We start from the raw sequence: 21,448 nt of genomic DNA on the forward strand, positions 1-21,448 counted from the left end.
CTGAATCCGCTTTTTAGAATGGAACCATGTGTCGGTTTACCATTATCTCCTTGATAAATCTGATTGCATTTGGGCAACTTGCAAATGTGGTGCTCCCCCCAAACACCACACATCCCCAGTTGAGTGAACAATTATCTCTGCAGGAGAGCCGGAGTGCACGGAACAAGCCATCGTGTGGACTCTGCCCAGGATCCTGCAACCGCTGGTGCTGCACTTGGCCGAAGTGGAGTACAAGGAGACGAGCGTGTGGGTCGACTTCAAGAAGGTCGACTCGACCACAATGGGCCAGAGGGGCTACGCCCTGATGCAGACGAACGCCACCACCTCATTGTCGGTGCCGTGGGGGGCGGAAGGCGGCTTCAACAAGGTTCGTGGCAACAAACGTCCGTCGTGTGCACTTGCTTTCACAAGCTATGCTGGGGGTTCGGTTCTCGTGATATTGTTTTCTCCGATACCAAAGTACTCTGCAAACCTCCTGGATACTACCAAAGATTTGTCCATGAAGCCATCCAGATCTACAAACATGCACAACTTCAACCGAGAGGATGGTTTTAAATTGAGCAATCCTTTGAAAGATGTAATTAACCAAGTTAAACTTTAGCTACCATGCAGTTTACTGCTAGACGGCCAGTTTAGATGTATTTTCTTAAACATATCTATATTCCCAGTCTTACTCCCCCAGCTCCACACACTACCATCACCATTACCACACGTTTTTAGCTTTTAACATCTCGGTTTGAACTCTACACGCTGTTAGCCTGCGTTTGGAATTTACCCACCCGGCAGCATAACAAAAAGCGGCTTAATCGTAGCTTGCTTATCTACTTCCGCCATCTACATCAGAGCCTCGGTTTTGGCTCCAGTTGTTTACCTCCCAGCGCACCCCCAATGTTCACAACTTTGCCTCCCAGCCCACACCCCGCCCCCACACTCACCATGCCCCCCCTTCCTCCATGCACCGCAACTATATAATCCCTCGTCACAGCCATCTGAGACACACTTAAGCGTTTGTGCTTTTGCTACGTTGTCCCCACCTGAAGGACGCTTGTTACGCCCGAAACGTCGTGATTTAATTTATTTGTTTCCATTGTTTTTCCGGTAAGTCACGTAGGTAGAATAAAAAATGAAAGTGTGTAATGCATGATTGACTTGTTCCCCACCATTGATCTAAGGCCAATACAATGAACACCAACCACTGGCAAGTCTGCATCACTGGCGGTTGTGTGAAGTGACAGATCCTATGCAAATTAAGTTTTACCACTGGCTCGGGGCTTCCAGTGGAGAGGAGCACCAGCATCCTGCTGCTCCTTTTAGCTTGGTGTGACTCGAACCCGATGCATGTGACTCAACGTTAGATGGCTACAGGGGATTGCTGGCAATCAAACGCTACTCGGTTTGTGTAGACTGTAAATCGGAGTGCGTTTGTATGCAAGATTGTGATTGCAAAGAAGTTAATATTCAAATTACACAACTTTTTATACATTTGTACAGAGGGCAATTTTTGCAGATGGTGGCAAAAAGTTACCTCTGTGCTTCATGCTCAGGTGTACTTTAGGGGATTTGGAACACTCTTCCTTAAGGCACAATATTTAACTATTTTATCTGAAATATGTAAGCTTTAAATCGAAATGTTTGAGTTGTCGTCGGCCCCTTCAACTCAGCAATAGCTTTAATAATGAGACTCCTGAAAGATCCTTATTATAGTCTTGCATGGATTAAAACATTTTCATTTAATGGAATGAAAATAGACAAGGGTAACTTTGTTAATGTTTTTTTGAGCAATGCCTTGTCTTTGCAGAGCTGTTGGGTCAATTGGCACTTCGGAATGGAATACATCATCGACCTGCAGATCCAGCATCTGTGGACCGATGACGTCTGGGACCTCACGAGGATTATGATTTCAACCAAGGGAAGCTGCCCTTGCCGAGAAATTCGGCTGCAAGGTGCAGTATGCATCACTCTTCCAGCCGTTCACTTTCACGGCAGTACTCTTATCCATTGCACCAAGTAACGTGCGAGATGCCAGCCGGTGATGAATTTTCAAATATTGTGACGTTAGCATCTTGTGGCAGAAAAAACACGAACTTCTTACCGTCGCCAGGATGTAATACGAACATGGAACTGGTAGGTGTGACCGGTGTATCGAATTAAAATCCCCTCGTGTGCAATACATGCAGAGTCATGGAATTATTTAAGATGTACTGCTAATTATGCGATTTTGGCTAATTGTAAAAAAGCATGTACAAATGAGAGATTCAGTGAAATATTAGATGCAAAATCAAGACTTGATTCTCAAGTTTAATCATGACCCTAAATTTCCACACTTCCCTCAATCCTTCTCTTCACCTCCACCCTGCCCTACCATCTCAGTTCCCCCCCCCCTTCTCCCTCACTACTACGATCTCCTCTCCTTGCCACCTCGGTCATCGACGCCTCCCTCTCCAACCGCATCTTTGCCGTTTTACTCGCACTCGCTGCTGCCACCTATCCAATAAGTGCAAAATCTGCCCCTCGTCTCACGCTGCTGCTGAAGTCCGGGTTCGCTCGCTCATTTACTCTCCCCTTGGTAATTTCAACGATACTTCCTGGCCTTCCTGCTTATGCCTTCACTCCTCTGCAACAGATACAAAATGCCTCTGCCTTGATAATTTGTAATTTACCCCACAATATCCACGTATGCGCTACTTTCCCCAACTCCACTGGCTCTGTACTATTGCTGTCTGTTTTTAAATGTCCTGTAGTCTAAATCCTTCCATGGTCTTGCCCCCCACCTTCTTGATTCTCATTTTGTTCCATTCTCTACACTCCTAATCTCTCCTGTGCCCAGTCATGCTTTCCTCTTCACTGCAACTCCTGCAGCACTAAACAATCATGTTCACCTACAGCAACTAGCTTCCATTCCTCCCTTAAAACAACACCCATCTTTTCCCCTAGCCCATCCTGCTGCTACTCCCAGCCACGACCAGGCCTAGCCAAACCATTTCACAACCCCTCAATCACTCCCACCTGTTCTCCTAATTGTCACCATAACTCGCACCACTTTTGATATAGCCCCACTATTTCAAACACTTTGTACAATTTAAAGTTTTTGTAAAGTGCCTTGGAATAAGGCGCTAGATAAATCTAATAAATAATTGATGCCTACATTTCTGCACGATTCCAGTGCATGTGTGACGTTCAACATCCCCCCCCCCCCACCAGCAAGGGCCACCAGATATCTATGGGACCTTGTAGCCAGTATACAAATAGTGGAAATAAGAATACTACTTTACCCTCTATGGCAATAAAGCAGGTGTTAAGATGTTCAAACACCAAATGGACACCTATTGCAAGGCATCAAGTATACATTAACCACACTTGTTGCTAAACGTGCTCTAATATATGCATTGTCTTTTAAACGGATTGGCCTACACCAGAGACGGCCATTATTATACCAGAACGCCAAAAGGTGAACGGTACAAAGGCAATGCAAGTTTCAAAGTATGACTAGCTTTGGTTGAGCAGTTCTGTCGGACCTTTATAGCTCAGCTGTGTACCCCACTTCACTAAAATAAACAGATCCCCAGGTCATCGGCTTCCTTGGAGATGTTAATTGTTCCCTGGGTGTGGTGAAGTGCATCCAACATGCACAGATGCAAAGCTTAATACGTGACTAATGCATTTGGAAAAAATTAATGTAAAGTTTAAATATTCGATGCTTGTTTGAAAGTTTCAGCACTTTAACGAGTAGATATTCCACTTTTGGGGCACCGAATAACGTCTATTAACGCTATTGTATTCCGTCTTGGCAATGGTAACGACGTTACAACTCGAGGGGAACGGGTGTGAGCGCAAGTCCCAGTTGATGGGTTGACACTGCTCGTTCATCCCTCCTCCAGGCTCAATAACAGAACCTGTTGTAGGAATTTTACAATACTTGTGCTGTGGGCCTGACTTGCCTCCATCACACATGTTGGAAATTACACCCCACCTGGTTTGGCTATAAACAGGTGACGAGCACCACTGCACTAATTTCAGCTCAAAGTTCCTTCGACTTTTGACCATACATGCATGCAAGCAGTATCATTTTTACCTTAAGTGAGTATTTGCAGAATTCTCTTTAGCTAGTAAATTGATTAGTGCGTAAACCATTTTAAACCTTGACTGCATTTTGTGTGCCTAATCGGTGGCACCGTGCACGACGGCTATGCTTCTGTGCTACATAACTAAAAGTGTCCGTTTTTTGTCCACAGATGATGTGTGCACAGATTCTGGTTTTGCGATCACGATGGGGCTGTTTTTGAATGGAGTCTCCATCGTTAACTTGACAATCGGTGCAGAGACCTTCACGGTGTGCGACCAGGACGCAGGGGGGTTATTGCTGCTCCAATCGGTGCAGGCTCCGTGTCGCAGTGCCGAGGCCTTGGACTATCAGCTTCACCAACAGCTTGTCCCGTGGAGTCCGGATGCATTCTATTTGGTGCTTGAGATCCCGTATAGTGCCAAGGTGGTGGAAAAACAGGTTGGTCCTGTTGAACGGTCTACGCATTTGCAGGACAAGTCTAATGTCACCACTGCAGTTCTCGGCTCCGTTGGTGGCACCTGAGCTGCCAGTATAATGCTTCTCATGGGAAGGAGCCAGACATTGCCAAGTCGTGCTTAGGATATTTGGCCAATTCCAAATTGTAAAGTTTGTAGGAAACTGAACTATGCATAAATCCCACCGTGCATGAAGAGAAGCACAACATTGCACATTAGCAACACATTTCTATCGACCTTCATCTGAGTGCATCCAATGCCCAAGTGCCCAGTCCTCCATGACTTGCCAATAACAAACATTGTGCCAATTTTCTGTCTTGCCAGTTCTCTTGTTCCAATGTTGAAACCATTTTTTTGCATGTCACTATTTTCAAGGCCAGAGGCTTTTGTAGTTGCTTTGCAAAGTCCACTCTAACCCTTAACCAGTAAGTAATTATTCTACCTGGCATATTTGGTTTTACTTGGTCCAAAACATCCCTCCCTTACACCATTTTTAGCATCTGGTTGTGTTTGGACACGTTTGAAATTTCACCTTTTGCAATGCAAATCCCAACCGGTATTAAAATTAACAGTTGAAACATGCCCTGTCTTCCCCAGTACCTGGTGGACACCACCACGCATGTGTACACGCTTGCCGTGAAGCTTGTGTTGTTGGATACCGAGGCGCAGTATTACATCACAACAGTCCAGCAATCGTGCACCATAAATGATGTCGGTAAGTTTAAATTTCGTTTGGTACACGTTTTAAATTGACACTTGTAGATTAATAGCACTTTTATATATGTATGGGTTGGACCCACGTGGTGATCTGGTCAACTTTTTGTCAAGATCCCCCTCCAGCTGATGTGCCAAACAAATGATTAAATCGTTAAATTGTCACGTGTGTGCAAATGTTTAAGAAGCACATTTTTGCGCGTGTATTTTCACAACCAAACTTGGCAACTAAGTTTGACGCTTCGTTCGTGGCTACGTCAAGCATCCCGATAAGATGCAGGAAATTGGAATATTAATCCAGGAAGTCTGACTTGTATGATGCCACTGCAAAGGGGACAGTTCTGGAATTTGTGTACAATAATCACACGTTCACTCGTAACACAATTTTATGATCTACTATAGACCAATGATTTTGTAAATGGCCCCTCCATAGCAAATATTAAGTTTAACAAATGGTTAACGGTTGTAGTCTGAAAAAAGCGTCCACTGCCAAAATATCCCACTGGTTTCTGTTAAGGCAGTGTTAATGACTTTGAAGTCGGTGGTGCTTGGCATAAGCAAGCAAAGCCATTCTTATATTTGGGCCCTGAGTGGCTTAAGGTGGGAGAAGGGGGGGCTTCCAATTAAATGATCGTTTTATTGCAACGTATTGGCTCATTCGGATTGGTTCACCTGTACCTGGTCAAAAACAATGGTTGATAGTTAAACTTTTTAATTGTGGCCTCTTACAAACACCAATATATCTGCCCCCCCCCGGTCCCCTTGGCAGTGCTTCCGGTTGCATATGGGATGTGCACCACGAGCAGCCTCATCCTGGTGGTGCAGCCGGGGAGCCTGGACTCTTCCACGCTACTCTTTGTGGGAGACACATGGCTCTCGAGCGATGCCATGGAACAAATGGGATACACGTTCTCCCGCAACGCTACACACTACTCCATCAGCATGCCACCTGATGCAAAGGGCCTGACAATTGAGGCACGCCCAACCCCTATTGCACACTAACTACCGTACTCCTTCACATGTTTTACTGTTGGCTTGTGTGTGTTTTTGTTTTGAAGGTGTCAGTGCTCCGTACACTGTGCTGCAGTTCTAATAACACAGGTTTGATTCCTAGCCATAGCTAACATGTGGCAATTGGCGTCTGAACCAGTTCCGAAACTTCGTGACTCGAAAATGTATGGTTTATCTCAAATGAGCATGTGGTGTATAAACATTGACACTAGAGAGACCACAATTGCCTGGCACTGGCCCACACCACCCCTTGTGGCCATGCAGGCCTTAATAAGCCCTTGTTACGAGCACATGCTCCAACGTGCTAGATAAATGTGGGATATCTTTTTATAATAGCATCCTACTCTTGCTGCCTTCAAGTTTAACAGCATGCAAACAGTGGTTGCATTTTAGGCGATGCCAACCAAGTAATGCTACATCGTAGCACTTGACTCACAATTAAAGTCGTAAGCTTGTATCCTGGTCAGGGGGGTGACTTGGTCCACCCCCCCTCCCTCCCCCAGGTTTATATAAAATGAGTAACCACTTAAGAGCCGACAGCGCTTTTCCCAAGAGCCTGAACTCTTGAGCTCACTCGCCATTGCAGGTGGTGGCGGTGAGTGCTCTTGCCATGCTGGGGAGTTGTCTCCAGATGGCACAGTTAGTGGAGCATGCCATCAATGTGATAGATTTCAAGTTCAAATCTCGGCCAGGTACCAAGGGCTCACGAAGTTTCCCCACTCTGAAAAGTCAAATGTCTGCAATGTAAATTGGCCCCTTTCCATGGGGTGGTCACCTATGTCATCTGTCTCGGCAAAGAAAACTCAATTATATGATTTGTTCTAATATCTTTTAACTTGGGCCTTTTAATACGGTTGTGCAATATACTAATACCATTCTGAAGATGCAATTGAGATTCGCACTTGTCTGAACCTTTTCACTCTTGCCCATTGTGTCATTAGGAGGTGACGGTGTCCTTTGTCAAATACAAGTTTCAATTGAGGCTCGTGGATCCGACTACACATGAAACAAATTTCCAGCTCTCCGTTTCTTGCCAATTTCCAACCACTGATGTAATAGGTAAGCTAATGTGGCCTTTCAACAGTTACATGTGAGGGTCGGTCTTGTATTTAAGAGCTGCGGAGTGGTCTATACAATTTTATCCCTGGCTTTAAACTCTCAAGGCCCAACAGGGCTATGGGTCCTAACGTGGTGGGTTACAACCTTGGAGTAACCATTATCCTTGCGAGAGACTGGCAACTATATTGATTTGGGGGAAGACCCAATGTGGTACTGGGACAACGTTTCCTCATTTGCGCCTCAACCGGCCTTGAGAGTTCAACAGCACAATTTGGTGCATGGCCAATGGTATTTTTTTTGTGAGGTACATGTGCTCAAAAAGCAATTTCTCCAATGGGCAACGTTTCCGGTGCTCCACAGCCTGCTTTCCGAATGGCACGGTGGCCGTGGCTGCCCCCAAAGGCCACACGAAGCCAGAGGTGGACCTGTGGCGACTCGCCCTGAGGGAACGCTCGTGTGGCCCGGTGTACGTCAACACCACCAAGGCCTACTTCGTGTTCACAGTCTCGAGCTGTGGCACATCAAGAACGGTAATCCCCCCCCTCCCCCCCCAGCTCTATACACCTGGTGGGAATGTGGACCACGGTTACACACTCTAGCTGAAATGTACAATAACGTTTAGAATTTAAAGAATGTGGCAGCTCTGCAATTGTGCTTGCCCCACACCACTACTGGAGGAAGGGCCTCTACTAGAGGGTGTTTTGAGGCTATTTGACCTATCACACACCATACTGACCAAGTGCCTTGGAGAAGGTCGGAATGGCGACGCCGCTACCCGCACCGTATGCAACCAGCTGATGGACCAACTGGTGCCGTGCTGAATGGAGGTATGGGAGTGCTTGAGAAACTAGACCCATTGTTTTGGCTGCTGTAGATACAAACTGGCGACCTCTGCATTAAAAATCCAGTATGTAAGATTATTGCAGCATCTTGCATATACACACTCTGTATAATGGAGTTAATTAAATACTTTTTGAACTTGATTTGAAGCTTTCGTGACTGCAGGAAATACTCTTTGGTTCTTTAGCTAAAGTCACGTAGAAATAAATTAAATAAAATGCGTAGATATATATTAAATAAAAAGCGTAAATATTTATGAATCCAAAATGCATTGTAACGTTCAGTGTTGCAAATTATGCTACACGACTCGATAAACTCAAAAGTGTGCACACACCTGCAACTGTTTGCTTTATATTTATCGGTAGAATTGAACACATCGTTGGCAATTGGTTGCGTCTTGTTCACGCGTTTAGACACAACTCTTTCCTCCTCGTTTCAGATTGAGGGGGCGTTCTTGGTTTACGAGAACGAGATCAGTCTGCAGAAAGAGCTGCTGCCCGAGGAGAGCCCTGTGATCACGAGGGACCCAGAGTACAGGTGGAGAATGCTGCTGCTGCACACGCCTGGCCTGTACTACATTGGTTGTGCGGTATTAGCAGTATTAGCTCTGGTTATAGTACACTCATCCCTCCGTTTAACGTGGTAGTATGAACTTCTTTTGCACCGTGTTAATCAAGGTTGATTCCCAAAAAGTACTGCGTTAAGTGAAAAATCACTTTGCAGATTCGCATTTACACTAAAATCGGCCTGCATTTATCACATGGCGGGACAACTAAATTTAGGGCACGTAGCCACTTACTGTACGATACTTCTCAGCTGCGCAATTCAAGAAATTAGTCGTCGACGGCTCAAACGGGCGCGCTCCGCGTTATAACATACGTATTGTGCGAAACTAACTGTTAATAGCAAAAATGCACTTGGCCACAAAACGACAACGTGGCGGTTCTAACCGAGGTGAAGCCGTGTCCCCCCCCCCCCTCCCTTTTTATAAAAGTGTTTTGCATATAAATTGTAATCTTCAAATGCCCAACCGTGGGACCATGCTTGATTTCATGTTTATAAGCCAGTCGATGGCATGTGTAGGGGGAAGTCCTCAGCTGAGCCGACTTGAAGGCACACAAGTTTCCATTACATTAGCGGACTAATCGCAATATGGGTTCCAGAGTATTGAACGTGGAGCTGGGAAGATAGCTGCGGCTTTTTCGGTGCATGGTGATAAAGCGATATCCGTATATACGGTAAACAACTTTGAAGTGGCGTAAATCAATTAATCGACCTATTCCATGAACTGGTCAGCATTTTTTCAGGGCACTGCAGAAGTTTAAATGTACAGTATAGTCTTTATCCACTTTCTGAACACTGCTTCCCTAATGCAGTTGTGGTAACCGTTACCCAGATAAATGTGGGATGTTAATTGGTGCCATGGTGGCAAGATGTTAACTCCCTCTCCTTGCATGCAGGAGATTGTGGGTCCATCCCGATCCTGCTGTACATATGGAGTTTACATGTTCTTTCAGGTCTCCCCTGGTTTTTCCCTCTTTTTAGACTCGACATGCATTGAGTATTTGCCTACTCGTAATTTCCAGGTGACGAGCCACTTTGAGTTGTGTGACCCAGGTCGCTTTTGAAGCTCGGTAGGCCTAACCTGATAGAAAAAATATAAATAGTCCATCCAATGGTTTGCGCTGAACGTGTCCAACTTTTGCACTATCCCCCTGCAAAGGCTGAAGGTTATTTGCCGCTATCGCATCAACGACACGGTGATGATCTCCAGCGTTGTGCAAGCCCGTAGGGGACCCACTGCTGACGAGCAAGTGGTCCCCGTGCCCATCGTGATGAAAATAAGCAGAGGTAAAATGAGCACATTGTTGACACCTTGCAGTCGGAGCTGACACCTGTACCCCATCCAAACCACCTTGTGCCTACATTGCAGTCTTGTATTGCTATGGGGGGTCACCTTTTATAATTATTAGTGCATTGACACCTATAGATGCACTTGAATTGCTTTACTCGAGTTTCCTGTTTTCAAATCAAAATTGTCAATTGGAAAGGTTGTGCCTACATTGCAGTCTTGTATGTTAGATCAAATGCCCCCAAAGACTTAACGCACGGAATACATTGCCAATTTACAATTCACATTCTCTATCAGAATTTTAATACGAGTAATCTTAGATGTGACTCGGAACGGAGTGTTCACGGTGACCCTATGGTTTTGCAGTGCTCTGGGATTTAATTGTGTAACCTCCAAAATGATTTAGTCTGAGGTTACGTGGTAAAAGGCTTTCAGGTACTCAAACTGGACCCAAAGGCTTCCTGGTGCTCAAAGTGGACCCATGTGGATTAAAAAGAACGTAGAACAAATTGAGCCTTTATGGCAATCCACTGCTAGATGAGGCCTTGCCACGCAGTCTAAATGTAAATATGGCTGTTTGCAGTGGACATCGTCTGAGTAACATAAACACAGATTTTAAAAACTTACCTTTGGGTCCATTCTGACTACCTTGAACTGCCACCATTATGTAATGCATTATTTTTGGTGTGCCTACGAATTTAATTCTACTCTGATACGAAATCCATGTCTGGTTTGAGGTACCTATTTGCCTTTTTAACCTGTTGCTGTCTTTACTAGCTGGTGGGCCCTTAATGCTGCAACTTGACATCAGGTTATTCAAAGGTACGGTTAAAGTAACCCTAACATTATCCATGTCTGTCACCAACATTAACAGCTTAATTGCCATTGTACCATTCAGCTTTTATATTGCTGTTACTGCAAATCTGCAATTCTATCACTTGCACAGTGTACATAATGCTTGTGGGGGAATCCTGCCATGGTGGCTTAAAATGTTGGTATGAGTCAAGTTGTTGGCCGATGAGCAATCGAGAAATGCCGCTCAATACCGCTCCCTCATCTATGCTCCTAAATTTCACCAACCTGCACTGACCACTAGTGAAGTGTGGTCCCAATAACCCTCATGGCATAGCATGGAAAGGTCCTCATCCAGCAGTAGATCGATGGGGCTGCATCTGTACACACGCAGAAACATTGAGATTTCTGGCCATTGTTATCTGAGCCTAGTACCATAAGTTGACTCTATCTAAAATACGTTGGTGTATGCAGTGTATTTAAGATGGGCACAGGGAAGGCGTGGCCCAGACGTTCTTAGTTTTAGCAACTCTCCACCTCGTTTACTGTACAGGCCTTAAGACCCTGCTAATGCCACCTGCCTCAGGGATTGTAAGAGAAGGGTTAATCATATGGATGTGACAATCCTGGCGAACCTTTAGCCCTATTGTTTCTTGGCTGTGCATGACAAAAGTGGAAAAGCCATCTGTACCCATACAATGTCAACATCGGGATTGGGAGGCCAAAGGTTGACAGGTTTGGTGCTGACCATACCCATAACATTGACATATTGGCAATAACAGAACTGCTCTAATGTCACTAGGCAGTTGCTAAGATGAGAACCAGTGGGAAGTGATCTTCTGCAGAGAATGGGGGGCCCTCTCCATAGGAATATGGAATTTCCACCACTAGCTTGGGACCACCAGTGGAGAGGAGTCCTGCCCCCATCACGTTATTTAGCAAGGCGATGATGTAGTGACTGAACATCACTTGCATTAACAGAGTAGGTAAAAGGACATTCATATGTGTGAGGTCACTGCTATAAACATACTTTGTGGCGCTATGGAGAAACTAATTGGGCATAAATAATTTAAATTAATCCCGTGGCTTTCAGATGCCGACTACACGTCCTACTACCTGGATGAGGAGTACCCGGTGGTGTCGTATCTGCAAGAGCCTCTTTATTTTGAGGTGCGCCTCCTCGGCCTAGAGGACCAAAGCATCGAGATGTTTCTGGAGAACTGCTGGGCCACCAACCTACCTGCTGCAGACAGCCAACCTCGGTGGGACCTCGTCATCAACAGGTACTGGGCCACCAGAGAACTGCGGGAAACTGAGCCCTTGTAGATACTGCAGTGTTGTAATGTGACACGAATACCCCAGTGTGACATTCTGCCGTTATTTAGAAGCTGGGCATTTTATTGCAATTGACTTGCAATTGTGTATTTCCACCATTACTGGGAATTTATTTCCACCATTACTGTAAAATGTTCTGTTTCAATTGCCAACAGTTGGGCCAGTCGCCAACCAGGGTTCTAGTCGTTCAGTCCAGATGTGAACTTTGATTGTGTACGTGCATGGACATATGTGGGTCAGGTCATTGGTGTTAGCCGGCTTGAGTGTTTTGGCAGGTGCATCTCCTTGATGTAAATTCTTATCTATGGCAGGAAGGGGACTAATCCGAAAAACCCAGCGACTGTTGACTTTGTGGCGAATTTGTTATGCACTTTATAAACTGCATGGGGATGAAGGATTGCGCACTTGACTAAATGCCGCCCTTGCCAGTGTTACTGTGTGGAATTTCCCAAATATGCACAAGTGGTACCATAATTATACGCATCGCTAAACGCTCCTGCCCATTACAGAATTGAGTTGGTGTTAACTGGCATTCAAAGGGCACTCATGAAGTTAATGGAATTCAGCCTGGTGCTCATTGGTTTTGTGGGGTGATAAAACCATTGATTAGTGGAGAGGCAAATGTTATTTCCCCCAGATGAAATGAGCCCTTGCTATCAAATGTGTTATACCCACAACTGGAAAAGGGACCCATTGAAAATAATGAACACCACCCAACGCTTAAGATAAAATGTGTGAATTTTGTATGTCAACTTGGCCATTCTGATTTAGATTTTTTCATGTCCACCCATGGTCCCGCCACAAGCTGCGAGAACGCGAATGACAACTACGTGACCATTTTCCATCCTGTGCCCATCAACTCGAGTGTGCCTTTCCCCCAAAACGTGAAACGGTTTGAGGTGAAGACGTTCGTTTTTGAAATGGATATTGAGGCGGACTTCCAGGGCCAGGTATGAATCATGCTGATGTGAATTTCATTCTGGAGGTAACACGTTCCTTCGGAGTGGGCAGATAGGAACTTGGTTGGACACCGCATTCGTGCATGACAGACAGACAAATAATCCCTGGTGGGCAGTGTGGAAGCTGTCCCTACCTGTATAAGTGTAGTGTGTAGGTTAAACGTTGAGTTGTATAAGGGCACCACGAGGTGACCAGCCCCTCCCCACCCCCAACTAATTCACCTTAAGGCTGGGAATGTTGAAAGAAACATGAGGCAAAAAGATCCGCTTTTTTCTTTTTAAGGCTTCCATTTTATGAATGGAGCCACCCTCCCCCAGTTCCATTTTGTGAATGAAACATCGCCCGTCTCCTCATTGGCCCGAGTCGCGGCGGTGCCCCCCCACCGCCACTAACCCCCCCTCTACCAACCCCAAACCACCGCTCCCATTGGTCGGTGCCCGCGAGCCAGTGGGAGAGCTCTGGTTGGGCGGGGCCATGCACGACAGACAGACGGACAAATAATCCCTGGTGGGCAGTGTGGAACTGTTGTTCCTACCTGTAATATCCCTCCCTCCCAGCCTTTATACATATGATATTAATAGGCTTCGGATGTTTGTTCCTGAGCAACTTGGGAGTAACTATGGATAATGTAGTTTTGTTGGCAGTATTGTAGCCTGGGATATTACATAGTTTGGCAGTTTCAGTACCGAGGCCAGAAAATGGGGGACTTGCACAATAAAGAGCTTGATTCACAACTAACAGAGCTTTATGATGTATAAACACACGTTATTGTCTAACACGTTGCTACTGTTATTCGCAACCGACTGAAACCAATACCCTGTCCCTCAGCTCTTTTTCCACTGCAGTGTGGTGGTTTGTGACGCTGTGAACTTTGACGACGTCTGTCAGATGGATTGTATACCCAACAGGAGACGAGTGGGTAAGTCTACATTAGTTCTGCACCTGAAACGCAGCCTCATAAGTGTAATTAGTTGGGTTGATCACCGAGCTGCTCCAACACTATAATAGTGTAAAAATTAAGTAGGTTTTACCCTTTTTGTCAATAAAACGGGTGGTAAGACGTTCAAACACCAAACTTAAACCTTTTTGAAATGAAACAAGTCTGCATTAACCACATGTACTTAAGACTAGGCCATAAAGAAGTCTCTCTGAAAACCAATCGGGTTAAAAAAACAATGCATATATTATCGGAAGATGTTTGCATGTTCACCACAAAGTATGTGGTTAATATCGACTCGATTTCATGCAAAAGGTTTATGTATTTAAACATCTTAACACCTGTTATATTACCAGAGTAAACCCTATTTTTCATACATACTGACAAGGTCCCATGATATTATCATCAGTTATGAAATCTATTATAAGCACGGTAGCCACCCTCTGAATGTAACATTTCCATTGCTGTCTGTGTCGCCAATGAATGGAGTTTCAATGTTCATTTAACGTTCGACTGCCTGCAGAACCAACAGGCTTGTTATTAATAACAGAATGGCTTTAAGTTAGAAAGCTCCCTAGTAATAAAATTTGCTTTCAAATACTGGCCCAAAGCTGAATGGACTCGTTTATTCCCCTCCAAACTCCAACGTCACCGTTTGGGATATCAACACGGTCAAAACCTGGCACTGTTCCCCACCGTAGTAATGTAGAATTCCCAACGCTACCTGGAGATCCTCCAGTGGAGTTGGAGGGTGAATGCTCGTAGGCACGAGTTGACGTTTGTGACCACATTGCATGTTAGTTAACTTTGGCAGTGGGATAAACTCGAAAAAAATGGCACTCAAACCGAAAATCTAATCTCGTGAAATAGTTTTATTTGAGCTCTATCAGGAAGTCAACATTTTCAAGTGGCTTGGGTCAAATGCATTTTGAATTAAATGTAAGTTGACTTTGCAATGTAAATGGGTAATAACAGCACCATAGGGTAACGATGGATGTTATTACTCATTACATTAGAACAGCTTTTTTTCCTGCCATGCCAGCTTCATACTACACTGCACTTTGGAAAAAGTATATGGATTATACTTGACGAATTGTTAGCAGAAGACTTAACATGTGCAATAACATTTTATACCTATTTTTGCCAAACCTTGGTTTGGAATTTAATAAGAGTTGTATTTACGTTTTCCAAGAATATTCTGGCTCGTCCTTGCCTGGTTTAGTCTTTGAGCTGTGACTTTGGTACATTGCTTGTAAGAAGCATATCCCATTATTGGATGTTGATAATATAAATAAAGAACAGACATTATTCTGGATTCTCAATCAAATGAGACATTCGTGGTCATGTGCCACGGTGGCGATGTAAACTACCTTGCCTAGTATGCAAAAAGTCCGTGGGTTCGATCCCGACCCTGACTCCTATATATTTAGAGTTTACGTCTTTTCTACCCGTGGTCACGTGGATTTTTCTCTGGGTCGTCAGTTTTCCTCCATTTTAGAATCCACTCGTTTAGAATATTTAGCTGATGTACATTGCCACTTCATAAGCCACTACGTTGAGCTATCATTTATGGCCAGGTCCCTTATGAAAAAGCGCTATACCATAGTTCAGGGGTCAGCCTTACCTGGTAAAATAAATGGTTTGTAGTGAAACCTGTGCGCGTACGTTTTTACAAAGGTAGACTAATTTTCAAAGGCCGCTACTCAGATTTACGGGGTGGTGCTTCTCTCCATTGGTAGTCCTGAAGCCAGAGGTGGAAACTGTCTGCTCAAGGACAATCGCTGTTCATTTGCAATTGCAGTTCAGTAGAATATATTCGGGGGTCGACTTGGTCAATCCCCTTTTTTATAAGGGGTCCATTGAATGACTACCACCAATGCTACTGAAATTAGATTCTCAGAAGGCTGTGGAGCAAATGGGATTTGTGTAAAATTGGATAAATAGAAAATTGTCTGCTTATATATGTTAATATTCTCCTGTCAAGTCCTTAGTGAGAAGTATGAATTGTCCTGAGCCAACTGGTCCCTGCATTAGTAATGTGTAATTTCCATCACTGTCTTTTGGCGACTGCTATGGAGATGACCACTGCCACGCATGGACATACAAATTTACTGACTTGCACTCCTGGGCCTATTGGTGGTGATGAGCAATACATATTTTTTATTGAAATGTTGCTTGGTTGCATTCATTAGTTGGAAGGTATAGCGTGGTACTTGATTGTTAACTGCGGCCCTGGACCAGAAATCTTCGTTGTCGTCCACGTGTCCCTTTGCAGCCCGCAGTGGCCCGTCCCGGGGTGTGGCCTACGGCAGGGTGTCTTCGGGTGCTGTGAGCATTTTCCCTCCGCTGGGAGAGCCGGACATGCGCAGCGACGAACGCCGTGAGTTTTTTGTACCCTTTACTAAAAATTAACTGACCCGACCGCCTCCTTCAAGAGTATAGACAGCCCTTGTCGCCCGATTTATGATATTTCTTCGGGTTAGTGGGGGGGGTTCTGCGGTGGCGATGTTAACTCCCTCGCCTAGTATGCAAGTGATCCTTAATGCTCTCAACACTTCCTGCTTCATGGGTGCCACGGTAATAATTTTAACTCTATCGCCTGATGTACGGGAGGTTTTTATTTTGACCCTGACACCTGGTATATTTGGAGTTTCTATGTTTTTCTCGGTGGTCGTGTGGATTTTTTTCTGGGTCCTTCGGTTTCATTTCTTTTACATTAAACGCATGTTGATCTTAAAGGGTATTTGGCTGCTATACATTTCCACAAGCCACCACTTCCTGAGCTATCGTTTGTGGCAAGGGGTAGGTCACTTCTGAAAGAAAGCTATAGCTCAGTGGGCCTTACTCCTCGTTCATGTTTTTGTTTGTTGCGGTTGCACCCTGATTCAAGAGCCGCATGGCTCACAGCTATACTGAATACATGAAACTGAAACCCCTCGCCCACATTACACAATTCGCCTTGTTACTCTGTGCACGCACGACACCACACGGTTAGACACGGAAACTCCCTGCCATGATGAAAGTCTTCTCGCCTTCAACTGCAAGGAAAATGATTTCTGTAACACTGCTACATCACCGCAATTCACTGTAGATTTATCTAGTGAAGCCTACGCCCAGCTCGCCTCCAATCTCGTCTAATTTAATAAGTAGGGTTGAGCCTGGACAGCGCTTGGATGGGGGGGGGGGGTCACTATCAACATGGGGTTTTGTTGTAGGCTGTTGTGGGGTCCCAAATGGTTGGAAGCAGGAGAGCAGCAAATTTCACGGTCGTACTTGTGGCCCCACATCTCTCTTATACCCTGCCTTCACCTCTATCGGTGCTGACCAGTGTGAAGTGTGGTCGTATAATGCCATGGGGGAGGTTCTCACTCCGCAGTGGATTGATACAACGGCCATCTACAATTTGGTATTAAAAGGAAGGATTTTCATCTTAAAATTCCTGGCTGCAATCCTAGTGTACCATCCATACAAGGAAATCGGCTGCTTGGCCAAATTCCCAGTGCTTTAATGCAAGCTTGGCTTTCCTCTTCCATGCTGGGTTCATGCATTTTATATAAATCGCCTGTCAAGTCGATGAATGCACTTGGTGCATCTGCTTAATTGCCTGTTTGTGGATATTTTAGTTTGCCTGTTTTAAATTAAAAAGCAAAGGTTCGGTATTGGAAAACTAAATGCATATTTATACGAGATTCGTAATTGACTTTGGGTTGCTTTTAAATCTCAACCCCGTCATACAGCTATTGTGCAAAGTCTCATTTTCATAATGGGTTTGAACAAAGTAGTAATGGCAATGCAATTAACTTATTCTTTAGATTAAATTTAATCTGAACATTTCGTTTCAATACCCGAGATTTATTGTATTGGCATGCAAGATTTTGTGCCTTGATTGCTTCGAGTAGAATTGGTATTCTTTGTTCCTAAATAGCACTACATGTGTAGATGCTGCAGAAGCGTGGGGGACTCCGTGGTGTGGTAGGGAGACCGTACAATGCTGCTGTAATCATTAAATTGAGTGGGACTCAAGTTTGGCAGCACAAATGAGTAAAGTTTGACATCCAGAGGAATTTGAAAGAGCACTTTTTCCCATCTGAGTGGTAGTTGAAAAAACATTTGACAGGCATTTTGAAGCCAAGGGCATGTTGATGGAAGCACAACAGAGATGAAGGATCTTGGCTGCATCGTATAATTGATCCGAGATTACTATGGTTGGCTAGCGTGTTTCGAGTAAATGAATCTGAGGATTGGAGTGGTAATGGACATTGTTAGTATCGTACTTACTGGGGGGCGGGGGGCGGGGTTTGCCGGTGTTTAAAAGCATTGGATGCTTCATAAGTGGGGCGGGCATGATATTAGTCCTTTGAAACGGTTGAAATAATCCTTGCATGGTTATATTGGAAGCCATGCTCTCCAATGCATTTCATAATTCTACATAGCATGTGCGTGTCTCCCGGAGGGAAGCTCGCAGCAACGCATTTCAATAAACTGACCGTGCCCCTCCCCACCTAACAGTCGCCTCATGTTCCTGTGGGTGGCCTTGCAGGGCAGGCGAAGGCCATGGAGGCCCGCACGGCCACGGGGCGGTGCATGCTTCTCCTGTGCAGCTTCCTGGCCATCGCCGCGCTCGCGTCCGCTGCCGTCTGTGTGGCGCGACTGGCTCGCGTTCGGCACCGCTCGGTCTCGTTCTCTTGGTAAAAATGTCGCTTCGACGGCGGTCGATGCGATCCTGTCTGTACTTTAGCGAAACGGTGAAATAAATTGTTATCACCCTAATTGCGTTGTCTTTGCATCTCTAAACAATGATTTTGTAATAAAATTGTCTAATGCCAATTTATTTACCATGCAATAATGGTAATGCGTGCTTTCTGAATATTCGAATCCGCAGTCAAAAGGAATGCCAAGTTTACTGCCTTGTCTCCAGCAAATATGAATAAAACTACTTTCTTTGCATGTAAAAAATGCTATTTAATAAGCTTTTCCGTCTATCCAGGACCTGGATGGATCAATTCTCCCCAATTAGGGGTCACTGCTTAATCATTCTGCTCTCCAGCTGTCTGCATGCATTGATTCTATCTTATCTGCTGACTAAGCAATTAGTTACTGTAATTAACATGCTGTCGTAGGTCAAGTTTAGGCATTAAAACTATCATGGCAATTTGTGTTGGGCACCCCCAGACATCGCTGTTTGGCAGAGGCATACGCAGAGAATACTCGGAATAACGTGGCAGTCTATTGAATCATTATATAATTTTGAAAGCAGATTTTTATTTTCTATTCTCATTTTGGCAAGGTGTGTGCTTGTCGACCTATAAACGGCCTGAGATCAACAGCACGGCTCCAATTGGAGACCCATTTCGTGAGGCCGTGGTTTGGCCCCTTAACCAGTCCTAGACTCCTCCATACTTGTGGCCAGGTCGATAAAGCCTGTTTGGGTTAAGCTTTCCTAAAGCTGTTAATATCGGATATGTTTTCATGTACTCTTACAATAGTCGTAAGATTCAGGTGACGTCATATTAATGGTGTTTCCACAAGGTACCTGATGTAACAAATGAAAGCGTGAGAATTTCTGTGGCGCTGGTGAGGTGGGTAGACAAACGGGCCCAGGCCCAAAGGTGCAGTTTCCATGAAATCCGGATGCGACCGCAATGACTGGAAATAGTGAAGGTAATAGAAGAGGCGAAGGGGCTCATGTACACTGGCAGAGGAGTTGCCAATGGCAGCAGAGGCACTGTCCAAGGTGAAGACAACGCCAGAGATGGTGGGTGATGTCCAGGAAGTGGACCGTTCTCAATTATTTCTTTATGGCATGAAGTTGACAGGGTGGTGAATTGTTCAAATAGCACTTTGCACACGAGTCACCTTTTTTAATGGGCACACCCATTGGGTATTGTGCACAATTATTTGTAACATCAAAGGTCCAATCCGCCATGGTTGCACGAACTGGCCAAGTTTTCAAAATAATCCATAGAAAAATTGCTGCCGCCTTTGAGGACACATGGCTAGAGAATCTCCCGAGTTGAGTAGGCACTTGCAGGGGTAATCTCAGCTTAATCAGATGAAGTAAATGTTATTGGAAGGTTTTTTTTTTTTAAAGCTGTAGTTAAAATTGTGGCAGTAAAAATAAAGGCTGCTCTGAATTGCTGCATCGGCATTTGTATTGATCAAATGCATATAACTCCATAAAGATTTAATACCATAGGTTTTAATAAGTGAGCTTTTGAGTGGCTCGTAAATGTCATGTTTTTAAAAGTATTCGGATAAATTGCCAAATGCATTCCCTATTCTGTCCAATTAAATATTTGTCCAACTGCCGATTGGCCTTTCAGACTGGTAAACCCGCACCGTGTGTTTTAAATGTGGAAAGTTCACTTCTAGGGCTCGACACTTAACAAATGCTGGATTTACTGGTAGTAACCTGGTTACACCAGCCCACGGGGGATTATTCTGTCCGTCGTGCATTCCAAATATTGGAGAGGTGGGTGGGGCTGGGTGGAGAGGGGAGGGTGGGGGGGCTGGGTAGAGGGGTGGGGCTGGGTGAGGGGCTGGTCACCCCGTGGTGCCCTTACAAAACTGAGTTTTACAGGTAAGAACAACAGGTTCCACACTGCCCACCAGGGATTATTTGTCTGTCGTATCGGAATGCAGCCCACCCATGCATCCCCCCCCCCACCGACCGTCGAGCAGGGCCGCGATTGGTTGATGTCGGGGAGGGTGGGGGGGAAGGGTAAACACGCCCACTCATCCAACTGCCCCCCCCCCCCCCCTGAACGCCACGCTGTCCAACAAAGTTCCTACCTGCCCACTCCGAAGGAACGTTTAACCTACTCACGCCGGCTTGTATTTATAGGTAAACGGTGATTTATTACCCAGAAATCCCCAGCAGTATAAGCTGGCTACGGATCGACTGCAAGCTGGCTACTGTACAATTACATACATGTGCACATCGCAGTTTCATGTCGACCTGTAAAACTATTGAAACATTGCTTTCTGCTGTAGTGAGAACGAGAAATGTATCGCCAACAAACACGAAGTTCCTTTTTGGTGTATAGGAATGGTTTATGGTGTAATACATAAAGGCCTGTACATCTGTATTTGCTACGATTTGGCCAGACTGATTTGCACCTGAAATTGGCACGAATGGTCTGGGAATGTCATCACCCAGCCATTTCTCTGAAACATGGGAGTGTGGGATGACACTAGGAGACTGAGCTGTCGGAGTTGCCTTGTTGAATGGGTTCTGATTGTCCCAGTTGGCACTTGCTTTCCACTGGTGATTAATCACATGGCACAGCAATCAAAATGTGGCTGGCTTCAGGGTTAATCTGAGCATGCTTACCGAGGCTGTTAAAACAAGTACCAACCTTGTGGACAGTAGTTAACAGTTGTATAGCATCACATACCTCCTACGATGTGTAATTTCCACCAAGAGATGA

The 21,448-nt window shown here is 45.0% G+C and overlaps 1 protein-coding gene across 3 annotated transcripts in view; it reads left to right on the plus strand.

Moving 5' to 3' along the window:
• LOC144722339 (uncharacterized) overlaps positions 1–18,788 on the plus strand; it is a 30,825-nt gene extending 12,037 nt beyond the window's left edge. Inside the window, exons 9-23 of one of the 3 annotated variants that reach the window (XM_078600520.1) lie at positions 144–367; positions 1,799–1,943; positions 4,233–4,501; positions 5,116–5,233; positions 6,002–6,207; positions 7,185–7,302; positions 7,663–7,832; positions 8,582–8,679; positions 9,866–9,993; positions 10,772–10,816; positions 11,880–12,069; positions 12,927–13,071; positions 13,910–14,000; positions 16,294–16,398; positions 18,559–18,788. In XM_078600520.1, coding sequence (XP_078456646.1) covers positions 144–367; positions 1,799–1,943; positions 4,233–4,501; positions 5,116–5,233; positions 6,002–6,207; positions 7,185–7,302; positions 7,663–7,832; positions 8,582–8,679; positions 9,866–9,993; positions 10,772–10,816; positions 11,880–12,069; positions 12,927–13,071; positions 13,910–14,000; positions 16,294–16,398; positions 18,559–18,710 — 2,204 coding nt within the window. In that variant the 3' untranslated portion in view covers positions 18,711–18,788. Of the gene's footprint in view, positions 1–143; positions 368–1,798; positions 1,944–4,232; positions 4,502–5,115; positions 5,234–6,001; positions 6,208–7,184; positions 7,303–7,662; positions 7,833–8,581; positions 8,680–9,865; positions 9,994–10,771; positions 10,817–11,879; positions 12,070–12,892; positions 13,072–13,909; positions 14,001–16,293; positions 16,399–18,558 lie in introns of those variants that run through there. The other 2 variants (XM_078600521.1, XM_078600522.1) reach the window with 2 other exon arrangements.
• Positions 18,789–21,448: the final 2,660 nt, after the last annotated feature.

This window comes from Lampetra planeri, chromosome 14, assembly GCF_965212315.1.
Source record: "Lampetra planeri chromosome 14, kcLamPlan1.2.h2, whole genome shotgun sequence".
In the NCBI taxonomy this organism is placed as follows: domain Eukaryota; kingdom Metazoa; phylum Chordata; class Hyperoartia; order Petromyzontiformes; family Petromyzontidae; genus Lampetra; species Lampetra planeri.